This window comes from Ovis aries, chromosome 4, assembly GCF_016772045.2.
Source record: "Ovis aries strain OAR_USU_Benz2616 breed Rambouillet chromosome 4, ARS-UI_Ramb_v3.0, whole genome shotgun sequence".
NCBI lineage: Eukaryota > Metazoa > Chordata > Mammalia > Artiodactyla > Bovidae > Ovis > Ovis aries.
The window spans coordinates 106208088-106223641 of NC_056057.1; the positions used below are offsets into that span (position 1 = coordinate 106208088).

General features: G+C 45.3%; 1 protein-coding gene across 14 annotated transcripts in view; it reads left to right on the forward strand.

Moving 5' to 3' along the window:
• Positions 1 to 735: 735 nt before the first annotated feature.
• AGK (acylglycerol kinase) overlaps positions 736 to 15554 on the forward strand; it is a 100912-nt gene continuing 86093 nt past the window's right edge. For 8 of the 14 annotated variants that reach the window (XR_009600548.1, XR_009600551.1, XR_009600549.1 and 5 more), the window contains exons 1-2: positions 736 to 773; positions 6543 to 6660. Coding sequence is in view for 10 of the 14 variants with exons in the window: in XM_004008114.6 (XP_004008163.1) it covers positions 6560 to 6660 (101 nt within the window). In the remaining 4 variants the exon portion in view is untranslated. Of the gene's footprint in view, positions 1071 to 2778; positions 2941 to 6542; positions 6661 to 15554 lie in introns of those variants that run through there. The other 6 variants (XM_027968881.3, XM_060415165.1, XM_012177252.5 and 3 more) reach the window with 5 other exon arrangements.

The window sequence follows — 15554 nt, forward strand, 5'->3', positions numbered from 1 at the left end:
CTTGACCTGCTCCTTCTCGCCTTCGGGTCTCAGATTAATTGCCCCTTACCGGGAGAGGCCTAACTTAAAACAGTTCTCTCCACCCACTTTCTATCACCTCTTTTCATTTTCTTGGGTACATGTTGTTTAGTGCCTAAGTCGTGTCTGACTCTTCACGAACCCATGGACTGTGTAGCCCACCAGGCTCCTCTGCGCTCCACTGTCTCCCCGAGTTTGCTCAAATTCATGTCCATAATGAATGAGTGGTATATATCACTGCCTAAAATTCTCTGATTCGGCGCCAGGTCCTAAAACAGTGTTCGCCTTTTAGGCTTGTCATAAAGTATTGTTGAGCGACAGAGGGATAGGTGGTAAGGATGAATGGATGAATGAGGGAGTGAGTGAAGTCGCTCAGTCGTGTCCGACTCTGGGACCCCGTGGACTGTAGCCCGCCAGGCTCCTCGGTTCCACGGGATTCTCCAGGCAAGAATACTGGAGTGGGTTGCCATTTCCTTCTCCAAGAGATCTTCCCGACAGAGGGACTGAACCCAGGTCTACTGCATTGTAGGCAGATGCTTTACCGTCTGAGCCACAAGGATGGAGATCAAATAAATGTTTGATCAAAACCCTAAGTCAGTCCCCTGGCGGCGGCGGCCCCTGCAGACCGCGCCCTCCCTGCGCGCCCGGAACCCGCGGCGGAACCCGAGGGCGGGGGTAGCTGTTTCCCTTCAAAGAGCCGGGGACTCTTAAGGGAGCACACAGGAAAGGCAGGGCGGCGAGCGGGACCAGCCGTGGTGAGTGCGGCGGTGCTGGCGCTGGGAGCCGGGAGCGGGTTTCGTGGACCGTGCAAGCGCTGGCGCGCTGGACTCGGGGGTGTGGGGCGGAGCCCCGGGGGCCGGGCCTAGGTGACCGCTGTCGGAACGCCGCTGCGAGCGGAGGGTGTGGGAGCGAGGGCCGGGCTGAGCGGCACTGGGCGAGCTCCGAGCATCGGATGGCGGTTCCTGTTGCCCCTGCGGGAGGCACAAGCCCCGGGCTCTGCTCCCAGAGCTGTCGCTAACTTGTGTGACCCTTTCCTTTTCTTGGGGACGGGGGTAAGATGGGTGCGGGGGCGGGGAAGAAAGCGATTCAGCTAACTTTTTTGCAAAATAGGGCTAATGGTCTCTGGTCGGTTGATTCATTCATTCCAGCTGCGTTACTAGGTTCTGTTTGTGAGAACCTGCTTTGTGAGGGTTCACAGTCTAAGGAAAGCCCCACCGTATGTGAGGGGGGTCGAATACAATCGGAATTTGGGAGTTCTTAGGGGAAAAGCAAACATGCATTTCGGATGAGACGTGCAACCGTTATTTCTCCAATGAATATTATATGTCAACTTTAATTTTTTTAGTAAAAAAAAATTTTTTTTTAAACTGTGATTGGGGAGTAAGAATTCTGTTGGGTACTTAGAAAGCATGTACATTGGTAACTCATATGTTGCGTATTGTGGTGATGACCTAAATGAGACATTTACAGAGTGCATCGACACCTGGTACAGTGGGAACTTTATAGCCAAATGAGTTGATCAGAGCAGGTGTATCCTCATTTGGGGGTCGCAAAGAGTCGGACACGACTGAGCCACTGAACTGAACTGATCCTCATTTTATTCATAAAAACATAAGAGACAGGTTAAATGACTTACCCAGGCTTTCACTGCCAATAAGTGACAAAAGTAGGGCTTGAATCTAAGCCGAAGTCTTAGACCAATGTTCTTTCCACGGCTCGAGGTTGCTTGCATGGTTCTGCACTAGTTTCATAATGCACAGACCCATTCATTTGTGATGCAAGGCAGTTCCAGTGGGTCATGGGTGGCCTTAAAACAGACTCTTAACAACTCTTAAATTGTTACTCTAATTTCTGTCCTTGCCCTGGGTATTTTATCTGCACTCCATCTTGACCTCCTTCACACTGAATCCCAAATCTATATCTTCTATCCAGTTTCTCCTGGCTTCTAACTGCTAAGTCCAGATACCCATTGATCATTTCCATTGGATTCCCCATGGGAATCTCAAATTCAGCATCTCCTACACCACATGTAACACCTTTCTTTATGAAGCTACTCCCCAGATCCCATGATTGAAATCATTATTCAAGACATTGCCCAGGTACAAACCTTGCTTGGTACCTCTTCTTTCACCATCTATAATCAATTGATCATGGGTGAACATGTTAGTTGCTCAGTTGTGTCTGACTCTCTTCGACCCCATGGACTGTAGCCCACCGGGCTCCTCTGTCTATGGGACTTTTCCAGGCTAGAATACTGGAGTGGGTTTCCATTCCCTTTGCCAAGGAATCTTCCCGACCCAGGAATTGAACCCAGGTCTCCTGCATTGTAGGCAGATTCTTTACTGTGTGAGCTACCAGGGAAGCCCTAATTGATCACTCAGTGCTGCCAAATTCTATTTTCTAAAGATCTCCCAAGTCCATCCCCCTTTGTTCTTTCCTTCATTTATGTGTCTAAAGATTGTAATAACTTCCTGCCGGCTCTTTGTAGCTTTGAACTCAGCTTCTTCCATCCCATTTTCCGTTTTGCTACAAAGTGATTTTTCTACAGTCCAAATGTGATCCTGTCTGTCACTTACTTATTCCCTTCAGGGTTTTTTATTATTGTCAATATTGTTTCCAAAGTCTTTAGCATGGATTCAAGGTCCTGCCTGAAGTTTTCTAAACTTCCTGGACCTTCCCCATCCTTTATCTCCAAACTACTCTTTGTCAGTGTGGTGCTGACCTCTGTGAGAAGCACGGGAGTACTGGTTAATAATGAACATGATAATGCAGATAGTGGCCTGTGCGCAGGTACCCAGTCGAATCTTGGAGGCAGAGTTTTGGGTGAAGAAGAAAAGCATAGCTTTATCGCTTTGCCAGGCAAAGGGGGACACAGCGAGATCATGCCTTCAAGACCTGTGTGTCTCAACTCTGGGGGACTTGGTGAGTTTTATAGGAATGGTTTACAGGCTGGGTTGTTAATAAGGATCAGCTGTGCAGGGCCTGTGCCCCTTTAATCGGGCCTCAGGTGGGTTTCTGATGCGCTTCTGTGATTCTAGAGTTTATCACACTGTGACCTCTGGGATGAAGAATGCTTCATCAAATAATTAACATGTTCCATCTGTTGGGGGTTCTGAAGAGCGCCAAGAGTCCTTCCGTTTATCACTTGAGGCAGGATCAGGACTTTGCCCCCCAAGGCTGCACTGTTGTTTGTTTTTTTTCCCTCCTCCCTTGTCTGTGTATCCCCCTCCCTTCCCTGACTAGCAACTATTTGAACCTGCCCTTTGGAACTCGGGGAAGGTCAAGAAATGGGGGGCACAGGCTTTTGTGCCCAGGAGCTCCACAGGGTACTGGTCTGTTTCCCTGACAGCCCGACCAGAATAAGTCAGAATCTCTGGGTCATGCCCAAGAATCCGCATTTTAAACAAGTTCTTTGAATTTTAACAAGATTTACACTAGAGTTTGAGAGGCCTTGTTTTCACGGACCCTGTTCCCTGTCTACACCTGGCGACACACTTGTGTTTCTCTGAATGTACCTTGTTGTCAGTGAGGCCTTTGTGTGCAGAAGTCTCCTTAGCTGCTGCTTTGGTGTTTCTCCTCATTGTTCAAGACCCAGGGTACATGTCATGCCTTCTCGGAAGACTTCCCCAATTGTGGACCACCCTGTCACCTCCAGTCCACATTAGGTCATTCTCGGGGCTTCTCACAGAGCCATGACTTAGCCCTCAACCGCCTTCCCCCTGTGTTACAACCATACGTTATGTGATTGTTTTGTACTTGTGGCTTTCACAGTTGCCAGCACTTGAGAATAGAGACTTGTGCTTCTCTGCCTAGCAGCCAGCCCAGAGCCTAGCACGTTGAATGAATGAGCGCTTTAGGGCCAGGTGGAGAGGCATCTCATTATTACATGTGCTTTCGGGTTCCTTATGTGCCATCCTGCACTGCGGCCCTGATTTGCAGGAAGGTGGGCTCCCTGGCACCAGTTTCACACGTGACTGGTGATACGGATGTGTCTGGCCTTGAGAGGAGTTTTAACCAGTGGTGGTGGTAAAGAAAAAATCAAGTAGTGACACTGGTTAAAGACTGGTGAGACAGCCTTCCCTCCAGGGTGGGGAGAGGCATCTGGGTGGATGTAGGAACCGCTACAGGCTAGGTCTTGGACTGAGGGGAGGAGCTTGGACCCAACCCTGACTCCAGTGAGGACAAATGGGCGTTATAGCCAAGAAGCAGGGCAGTGTCAGTGGAGGGAAAATTGCTAAAGAAATGTCAGGGGTAGAGGGGACTCTTACTAGGTGACCCAGTAGAATTCTTGCTGAAGGCAGACCAGAGTGATAAGATATCCAGGGTGGTCAGATTCCAATGGTAGGGATGGGAGATTTTCACTAAACCACCTTAGTAGGATTCTTGTTCAAACTGGATTCTACAAGGGCTGAGAGGGAAGCCCAAGGTAAGTCCTAGTCCAGCAGAACTCAGAGCCTGATTCAAGTTTCTGGTCAAGAAGAGAGTCCCTGTCGTTAAATGGAGTAATAAAAGAACTAGTGTGTGCTAAGTCACTTCAGTCGTGTCCAACTCTTTGCAAACCCGTGAGCTGTAGCCTGCCAGGCTCCTCTGCCCAGGGGATTCTCCAGGCAGGAATACTGGAGTGGGTTGCCATTTCCTCCTCCAGAGGATCTTCCTGACCCAGGGATCGAACCCACATGTTTTACATCTCCTGCATTGGCAGGCAGGTTCTTTACCACTAGTCCTGCCAACTAGAATCAGCAAAAGCAGCTGTTCCCGAGCTGCCCCCAGCCCCATCAGCATTGGTCTATTTATCTCATGCACACATAGTTAAAAATGTCCTGTCTAGAAAATAATTAAGAAAATTTAAAAAATACATTGCAATTTAAAACATAAATATCAGCCGTTATCTCACAAGAGGGAATTACTACAAAGTCTTGTGTGTTTGTTTGTTTTTTTTTTTAATTTATATTTGTGTTTGAATGTAATTGGTAAATGCCTATTACATAAGACTTAAATCCTGCCAGTTTTACTTAAAATTATGTTTTTTAGTTTTTTCCACATCAGCAAAAATTCTTAGTGAAAAAAAATTTAATGTAGGTGGGGGAAAAGTGTTCCTTGACCCCTTGTAGGGTTGCTACCTTGGTCTGGAAATTAAATTGACAAAGACAGATTAACAGGAGCAAAGCATGCAAGTTATCTAAATGTAAGTTTTACGTGACATGAGAGCCTTCATAAGTAAATGAGGACCCAAGGGTTTGAGTAGACCATAGTGGAGGAACATGATAGGGTAAAGAGTATGAGGTAATTGTAGCAGATGAAAACCTTAGAGAGGCCTGTGTGTTAAGGAGTGTTTGTTGACAAAGCAAGTGCCTCTCACTGGAGGGTTTTATGATCTGTTTAAGAAATGGCAAGGTGGGGAGGTGGTCAGAGTGACCTTCCTGCTTTTGCTATTTTCCAAACCTTTTCTGAGTAAGATGTCCACCCTCACAACGTGCCATGTTTGGGGTAGCATGTCTTGAGCCCCATCTCATTCCGCAGTTATTTATCAAATGGCTGTTAGGCACCAGATCTTATTTTGGACATGAGGATTCTGCAGTGGATCAGAGCAGTCAAAGTCCTTACTCGTGGAGTTTATGTTCCAGCGGGATAGTAAACTAACACCTAAGGACCATCCACATGATAAGTGTGGTGAAGAAAAACAGAAGCATATATGGCCACTTTTTTTGCACTTTTGTTTTTATTTATTGTTTTAACTGGAGGCTAATTACAATACTGCGGTGGTCCTTGCCATACATTGGCATGACTTTGGTTTTGAGTGTGCCTGTTCAGTGGCTCAGTCAAGTCCGACTCTTTCCGACTCCACGCATTACAGCCCGCCAGGCTCCTCTGTCCGTGGAATTTCCCAGGCAGGCATACTGGAGTGGGTTGCCATAAAGTTATGCTAATTTACCTTCCTTATAGGAGTGTGTGAGTGTCTGTCTCATTTTATTTTGTCATCAGTGAATACGATCATTTTAGAATTTTGTTCATTTTATCGGTGAATGGTGATAGTTCTTTGTAATTTGCATGCCTTTGATTACCTTGGAAGTTGAGCATTTTTACAGTTATGTATATTTCCTCTTCATTGAGTTTTCTTTGAATGTTCTTTTATTGAGGGCCTGGTTGTTTTCTCCTATTTTGAATAACCCTTTTACATCACTAGTTTGATTACTAATTTGATGATAAGCACTTTATATATAAAGGATAAGCAGATACTTTTAAACAGGTATAGTGACTGTAAAAAGAAAGCAGAGACAGGGCTCCTAGAATTCCTTTCCTCTTCCTTCTAAGAAAAAGTGATGAAAGAAGAGAAAGTATAGTTTGGGTGTAAAGGAGTGAAGGAAGCAAGGAAATGTAGGTGGGCAGGTAAGAAGATGAAGTATCTAGGAAGGAAAAGGAGGAAGGAAGGAAGACGTGGGGAGGATGAAAGAAGGAAAAGGATGAAAGCGTAGGGCCCACATGATTCCTTGGATAATTTTTCTTTTCTGCCTCTACTAATCTAGCAAGTCCCTAAGAGAAGATGCCTGTGTTCTTTAAAACACTTCGAAATCATTGGAAGAAAACGACAGCTGGGATCTGCCTGCTGACATGGGGAGGCCACTGGGTCTACGGGAAACACTGGTAAGCATCTGACGGCCCCCCACCCCACCTGCACGTGCAGCACAGTCCACGGGGCCTGTGGTCAGCGTCCTGTTCAGCTGTGCTTGTCTCTAATACGTTGTGGTGTAAAGGGAAGGCATATATTAAAACCTCAGAGACGATGGCTTCCTGTAACCAGTCCCGAGAGGTGGAAACTGAAGAACTGTTGAGACTTATACCTCAGTGGACATGGAATACGCCACCAGATCAGGACAGGGAGAGACTGAGCGCCGCCTCGAGAGAGAGGCAAGCGGCCTTCCAGGGAAGGGTGGAGGGCTGGAGCTCACACGTCTCCTTGGGGTTTCAGTCCTCCTCTTCTCACTCCAGCCTCTTGGTCTGTGACGGTGGCCGTTGCCGGACACTGAGTCCGCTCCCTCCAATGTCTGACTCGGTCTTTCTTTGTCTAACTTGTTAGCCTAGGTTCATTTAAATGAAACTAAGACTTTCCAGCCTTTTGTTTGAGTAAGGGATTCCAGGGAGTCCTGGGTTTTAGTTATTACCCTTCAGATCTGCAGGGAGAAGAAAGTGTCAAGCTTTTCTTCTGGTTTAGCATGCTAATAAGATTTAAATAAACAATTTTTTAAAATAAAAATTATACAGATTATTAAGAGACCCAGTCACACCATAGTCTTTGGGGGATTCAGGGCTACGTCTTAAAAATATAGCAACCTTCTCTAAAATCCAGTTGTCCTAATTGATTGCTTTGTTAAATGGAACCCACTGAGCAGGCTTTACAATGGAAGTCTCCACATTGAAAAGCAGACTCACGTTGGTCCTTTTGTGAACATCCTCAATTCACCCGTCAGAGATCGTTTATGGTAAACATGGTATCTACTTTCTGCAGATACGGAGAAGGTGAACCATTCCCATCTCCTCTAAAGTATTCTCAAGGCTGACCGTGTGAGCTCCATTAGCTAGCATATAAAGAACAGACCCAAGCATCTTAAAATTTTAATATATAAAAAGAAAGGCAGAGGAAAGGTTTTAATAAATTGTGTCTGGAGCACATAATTGTCTGGCTTTTCCTCCCTTTTCAAGCTACATTTGAGCCCTTGAGGGAAGGCTCCTTACAGCTCCAGCCAAGGAAGGAACTAGGGTTTCCTTTGGAGGAGCACTCAGTCCAGGCCTCAGCTGGCTCAGTGCAGTAGAACCTCCCCCTCACTGAGGGTTGTGGCTGTTGCTACTGCGGGGTGAAGGTCTGAGGAAATAACCATGTCCTCAGTTCAGGATGTCTTTAAGGTACCATAGTTACTTCTCATAGTGTAGTCTTGAGACTTTTAAAAAGGCCCCATTAAGTCTCTAGCACTGAGTCAGAGGTCTCATTCTCAGTTGGATCTGAAACAGCTTGAACTGGAAGTGTAGCAGGAGCCTGAAGGCTTCATTTTGCTCTGTCTCTGCCCTTGACATTCAGGGTCGCCGCTTAGAATGCAAATCTCCATTGTCCGGCGTAGCTCGCTTTTCTCAACTTCTCTCCTGCAGGCTTTGGTGCTACTTAGCACCTCCACCCCTTTAAAAATATTGTGATAAAAATCGCTAGCAGAAAATTTACCACTGTGACCATTTTTAAGTGCACGCTCAGTAGCATGCAGTATATTCATTTTGTCACACAACAGACCTCTAGAACTCTTCGATCTTGCAAAACTGAAACTCTGTGTGCATTGAACACTGTTTCCTCCTTCCAGCCCCTGGCAACCACCATTCCACTTCCTGTTTCTGTAAGTTTGACCGCTTTAGTCTACGGGGTCGCACCGAGTCGACACGACTGAAGTGACTTAGCAGCAGCAGATACTTCGTGTGAGTGGAATCATGAAGTATTTGTCTTTTGTGACTGGCGTATTTCACCTGGCATGGTATCCTTGAGGTTCATTGATGTAGCATATGGCAGGATTCCTGTCTTTTTTAAGGCTGAATTGTATGTGTAGACCACATTTCTTATCCGTGTATCTATTAATGGACATTTGGGTTGCTTCCGCCTCTTGGCTGTTGTGCATAATGCTAGTACATTGGACTTGGGCATGCAGATATGGCCGCAACATCTTGTTTTCAGTTCTTTTGGGTATATATCCGGAAGTGGGGTTGCTGGATTAATGGTATATGTATTTTTAAATTTTTGAGGAAGCTCCATACTGTTTTCTATAATGGCTGTACCATTTTCCAGTCCCAGCTGCACAAGGGTGCAACTTCTCCACATCTTTATCAATGCTTATTATTTTCTGTTTTCACTCCCCCCCGTCCCCCATTACTGGCCATCCTGATGGGTATGATACGGCCTTTTGTGGTTTTGATTTGCATTTCTCTAATGATCAGTGACGCTGAACACTTTTTCATGTTTGCTGGCCGTTTGTTTGTCTGTTTATTTGTTCACTGTTAGTGTGTGAAAACGTGACTGATTTTTGTATTCTGTAACTTCGCTGAATGTGCTTATTCTGATTCTGTGTGTGTGTCGTCTCAAGTGCTTTCTACATATAAGATGATGTCATCCGCAAACAAAATTTTACTTCTTCCTCTCCAATTTGGATGCCTTTTATTTCTTTTTCTTGCCTAATTGCTTTGGCTAAGATTCCCAGTACTATATGCAGTAGAAGTGGCAAGAGCACGCATCCTTGCCTTTTTCCTGATCCTTAAGGAAAAGCTTTCAATCTTCACTGTTGAATATGATATCAGCTGTGGGCTTTTAATACATGTTCTTTATTGTTTTGAGGTAGTTTCCTTCTATTGTCGTTTTTTAAAAAAATCTATATATCCCCCAACTTTTCACATAACAGTCCTAACACAATTTTTTATACTAATCTAATTTTTTTCCCTGAGAAAATCTTCCCCCGAACTCTCTTAAGTAGAAGCTACTCTTGCCTTCAAATGTGTTGGCATTCTCCTAGCTTCTCAGTACCTATTCCAAACCATTACTCTTTCATCATCTTATAAAAAAAATCTCTTCTCCTTTGAGGTTCATAATACCTGACTATATCATAAAACCATAAGCCAGATTTCTGGGGTCTCATCTGTTGCATCAGACTCAGGCTTCAGTGCCTGGCTTATCAATATCCTTTTCTCTCTAAGTCTTGCTGTCTTTCTGAATGCCCTGAGTGTTTATGTGAATGACCCATCCAGTAGCACCTCATCTTTCCTTTCCCTGACTTATCCCTGTCACATTAAGCCTTTGCCTCTTTCATCTCCATCCATTCTCATTGGTTGAATGCTAAACCTTATTATCACTTGTCCCTGTTCCTCTCTTGAAATATGGAACTTCAGCATCTGAATCTTTCATGTCAGCCTTCTGTTTTCCCAGTTTTCTTCCTTTACTCCCCTTTTTCAGTGTTATCAACTTCTTGTCCCTTGGGCCCTCCATTTTCTTCCAATCTATCACTCATCCCTGCCTTCTTCACGTTCTTCTGCTCTTGGTTCCTCTATCCAACATATTATACAACTTCTCAGCACCGTTTTTCATATGGCCTCCCTGGCTTTTTCACAGTCTCATTTTCTCTTCTTCTAAGTTAAACTTTTTGAATAATCCCCTCTGCTTCCCTACCTCCTGCCTGTGCTACATCCTGCCTGGTCTTCATTAGAATTAGTCTTCCCGGTTTTATTCCTCATCCTTTTTGACTGCGCAGCTTTATACACAGTTGATTCTTCCTGAAACTTTTTTTCCCTTGACTTCTGACTGCCAGAGTCCTGTTTTCCTCCTACTCCTCTAGCTGTTTATTCTCACTTTTCACTTTTCCCTTCTACTCAGACATTCAGTTCAGTTCAGTTCAGTCGCTCAGTGTGTCCGACTCTTTGCGACCCCGTGAATCTCAGCACACCAGTCCTCCCTGTGTATCACAACTCCCAGAGTTCACTCAAACTCATGTCCATCGAGTCAGTGATGCCATTCAGCCATCTCATCCTCTGTCGTCCCCTTCTCCTCTTGCCCCCAGTCCCTCCCAGCATCAGAGTCTTTTCCAATGAGTCAACTCTTCGCATGAGGTGTCCAAAGTACTGGAGTTTCAGCGTCAGCATCAGTCCTTCCAATGAACACCCAGGTCTGGTCTCCTTTAGGATGAACTGGTTGGATCTCCTTGCAGTCCAAGGGACTCTCAAGAGTCTTCTCCAACACCACAGTTCAAAAGCATCAATTCTTTGGCACTCAGCTTTCTTCACCGTCCAACTCTCACATCCATACATGACCACTGGAAAAACCATAGCCTTGACTAGACGGACCTTTGTTGGCAAAGTAATGTCTCTGCTTTTGAATATGCTATCTAGGTTGGTCATAACTTTCCTTTCAAGGAGTAATTTTAATTTCATGGCTGCAGTCACCATCTGCAGTGATTTTGGAGCCCCCACAAATAAAGTTCAACACTGTTTCCACTGTTTCCCATCTATTTCCCATGAAGTGATGGGACCAGATGCCATGATTTTCGTTTTCTGAATGTTGAGCTTTAAGCCAACTTTTTCCCTCTCCTCTTTCACTTTCCTTAAGAGGCTTTTTAGTTCCTCTTCACTTTCTGCCATAAGGGTGGTGTCGTCTGCATCTCTGAGGTTATTGATATTTCTCCCGGCAGTCTTGATTCCAGCTTGTGCTTCCTCCAGCGCAGTGTTTCAGACAGTGGGGAAGTATTAATGGATCTCTAGGACTCTGTCCTAAGGGCTTCCCTGGTGGCTCAGATGGTAAAGAATTTTGCCTGCAATGCAAGAGATCCAGGTTTAATCCCTGGGTCGGCAAGATGCCCTGGAGAAGGGAATGGCAACCCACTCAGTATTCTTGCCTTGAGGATTCCATGGACAGAGGAACATGGCGGACCACAGTCCATGGAGTTGCAAAGAGATGACCACGACTGAGTGACTTTCACACACACACAGGACTCTGCCCCAGGCCCTCTGCCCACATTATCCCCTTTCCTTATACAGTCGCACCCACTTGTACCACTGTCAGCTATAGATAGACAAACCCCAGGTTCATATTTCCATCAAGACCTCTTCTTCTGAGCTCCAGACCTCTACATGTATTCAACTGCTTACAGCTTGTCTCCTTGGATAATTCCCAGGTGCCTCCAAACTCAACAGACCAAAAACAAAATCAAAAGCTTTCCTGGCAAGCCTGTTCCTTCTCAGTGATTGGTACCACTCACCATCCATGTAGTTTCCCAAACTAAAAATTTGAACGTCATGCTCCATTCACCCTTCCGCCTTATTTCCCACATTCAGGTTGTGGCATTCTGAGTGATTTTGCTGCTTTTATATCAACTTTGTTCAGTTCCTTTGGTCCTTCCTCAGTGTCACCGCCTTTGTCTTTACTGCTGCCATCTCGGGCCTGGATTCTCACTACATGCCTTCTGGCTGCTCTCCTTGCATCTGCTCTTTACTGCTTCTGTGCTGCCAGTGCCATACTGTCTTAATTACTGTAGCTTTGTAGTATATTTTGAAATTAGTGTTAGACCTTTAACTTTCCTCTTTTTCAGAATTCTCTTGGCTATTCAGGGCCCCTTGAGATTCCATATGTGTTTTAGGAAGTTACTGACAAACTCAAACTTTTTGGCTAGCCTGATTCAGGTCTTCCAGAATGCCATGTCCTATTTTTTTTTGGGGGGGGGGGGGTCCCTTGGAGAGCCTCCAGGAGTGTTCCCTCCTAGAACGCTTTTCCCTTCTCTTCTTCCCCAGCCAACTACTATTTCCCCAGGCCTCAAATGTTACTTCTTCCCTGTCCCCTCCAGCCTAGGCAGTCTTCCGGTATTCTCTCCATAGTACTATGAACTACTGTGTAATTGTTGTTCAGTTGCTCAGTTGTGTGTCTCTGCAACCCCATGAACTGCAGCATGCCAGGATTCCCTGTCCTTCACTATCTCCCACAGTTTACTCAGATTCACATCCATTGAGTTGGTGATACTATCTAACCATCTCATCCTCTGCTGCCCTCTTCTTCTTTTGCCTTGATCTTTCCTAGCATCAGGGTCTTTTCCAATGAGTCAGCTCTTTGTATCAACTGGCCAAAGTATTGGAGCTTCAGCTTCATTGTCAGTACTTCCAGTGAATATTCAGGGTTGATTTCCTTTAGGATTGCTTGTTGGAATTCCTTGCTGTCCAAGGGACTGTCAAGAGTCTTCTCCAGCACCACGATTCAAAAGCATCGACCCTTGGGTGCTCAGCCTTCCTGGTGGCCCAGCTCTATGTGATATTCATCACTGCTGTCGTTTTTTTGTTGTTTGCTTCTTCTGCCGTAAGACTCGGCAGGCAGGGGCCCTGTTTGTCTTTCTCAACGTCATCCCCAAGGCCAGCACATAGAAAGTACTTGACATCTATTTTATTTATCAAGGCAGGAACAAGCAAAAGAAAGAAGGTCTGAGTTCTCAGAGAGCAAAATCTCAACCGTTTTGATTGGCTACTTCTGAATTCACAAACCCAGGCTTTTGAATATATCCTCCTGAAGAGAATGATACACTAAAGCCATAGTCAGGTTACTCTTCCATCTTCACCAGTTTATTTTGAAACAGTGATGAATTTCCTCTGTTTGTCCTGCTTCACCTTTATCCTCGTTCTTAGACAACCTTAACTCCTACTTCAAAGAGAAAGAACATCAGCACTTACCTCTGTATGCATACTTCTGTTCTTTTTGTCTCGTATGAAGTTGTATCCTGCCCAGGACTAGCCTCTCCAACCCTCATATGGATCCAGGTCTTCCTCCTTTGTTGGTTATCCTTTTCCTTGCTTGTACCTTTTTTTTTTTCTTTTTTTAAATTAATTTGTATTGGAGTATAGTTGCTTGACAATGTTGTGATGTATATATCACAATGTTGAGATATATATATATCTCCCCTGCTTTGTAGATTTCCTTCCCATTTAGGTCACCACAGAGCACTGATTCAAGTCCCCTTTGCCCTGCAGTAGATCCCCGTAAGTTACCCATTTTATACATAGTATCAGCAGTCCTCACTTGTATCTTGAATCCCATCCTTCCTACTTCTTTCTCCCCATTTGTCAAACTGTTCAGAGCTGGGATGTGTCACTTCAGCCGTGTGTTCCCATTTATTTACCGCCCGCGTTCTCCCATTTACAGTGTTCTTGACAGCTTGCCTCACACTTGCATACGTCTCCCTCTTTTTAGAATAAGCTTAGTAAAACTTGGTTTTCTATCCCATCATTTGATCGACCCTGTTCTTGACGAGGTCATTAATGCTTGTTAAATAAAGTAGATACTTTTCAGTTCGCACCTGCCACGTTTGATTCTCCTCAGTTACCCTTAGGGCATCTTTTTTTTCCTCCCGTTGTTTGGTGTGCCCTGTGGCATGCTGGATATTAGTTCGTTCAGTTCCCCTACCGGGGATCGAACCTGTGCCCCCTTGCAGTTGAACCTCAGAGCCCTAACCAGCGGACTGCCAGGGAGTTCCCACCTTTAGGGTGTCTTTTTGCTCTGCTTGTCCCTTAGGTGCTGGTGTCCCTATCCTCTCCTCATCCCACAGGCTTCTTAGGTGATCGTAACCACAGTAGGGTTTTCAGGTGGGGTACTTAGATCTTGGAGTCATAGTATTTTCTGGTCCATGTCTTACTTCCCTTGACATCCTATGTGAGGCGTGTCCCTGGAGTTGTAGCAGGCAGTCGACAAGCACAATATTCTTTCTGAAAGAGACCTCTGATCATGTTGCTGTTGTACTGACAACCTGTAAATAACTCTCCATTGCCTGGAACAAAAAGACCCAGCCCCTTAGCATGACATAAAAGAGCCTTCATGATCCAGCCCTGTCCTCCTCTCCAGCCTTTTTCTGATTCCTTTTCATCCCTCCTCCATCGCACTTAACACTCAGCCTCTGTGTTCTGGAAGTCTAGAAAAAGCCCTCCCTGTTGTGTGTCTCACTGTCCCTTTGCTTGCGTTCTCCTCTCTAACTGGAACACTCCTGCTCTTCTTCACTTGGTCAGCAGCTCAGAAAATGTGTCGCCAAGCTGTGTAAAGCAATGGTGGCATTACTGAATAAGAATAAAAGAAAACAACATGTGTTAAGTACCCTATGCCTGCTGGTCTGCCGGTGCTGGGCTCGCTGTTTCCATGTACATGCATGGTCTCATGCAGTCCTCAAACCAGACCTGTGGGAGAGAGAATGTTACTTCCATATAGAAATGAAGACGCTGAGGCTCAGAGAAATTAATAACTTGTCTAAAATGGTCTCTCAACCTACTGGTGAAATTGAGATTTGAACCCAGGTTAATCATGTTCTATAGTACATCCCATGTGCTTTCTTTGCTGCTGATCACTTTGAACAGCGATGCTCACTTCAGTATATAAAATCTGCTGCATTGATTAAATGACATTACCTTTTAAAAGCCTTTTTATGCAGCTTTACTAGAGCTGTTCTATTATGTTCCCATTTCATTTTTCATTGCTCAGATGGAATCAAGCTCCTTTATTAAATAGACAATGCATTTATTAGCGTTTAGTAGAGACGAGGTGCAAACTGGACGTGTAGCCCAGGGAACGCAGCCCTCATTTCAGAACCTTCTGGATGCTCTTGGTTGTCCCTTCGTGCTCTCAGTGGTTCTCTGTGGGCCTCTGTTTGTATCTGGTCTGACTCCCCCTCTCCCCTTTACTTACTGCTCCTACCCTTTCTCTCGGCCTTTCACTTTTTCTCTGTGTTCCCCCTGCCTCCTTTTATAAAAGTTTTATTTATTTGTTATGGCTGCTTAGGGTCTTTGTTGCTTTCTGCAGTTGCTGTGAGCGGGGGCTACTTTTCATTGTGGTGTGCGGGCCTCTCATTGTGGTGGCTTCTCTTGTTGCAGAGCGCGGGCTCAAGGCACACAGGCTCAGTGGTTGCCCTGCAGCATGGGATCTTCCTGGACCAGGGATTGAACCCATGTCCCCTCCCTTAGCAGGCAGATTCTTAACCACTGCATCAGGGAAGTCAGTCCTGTCC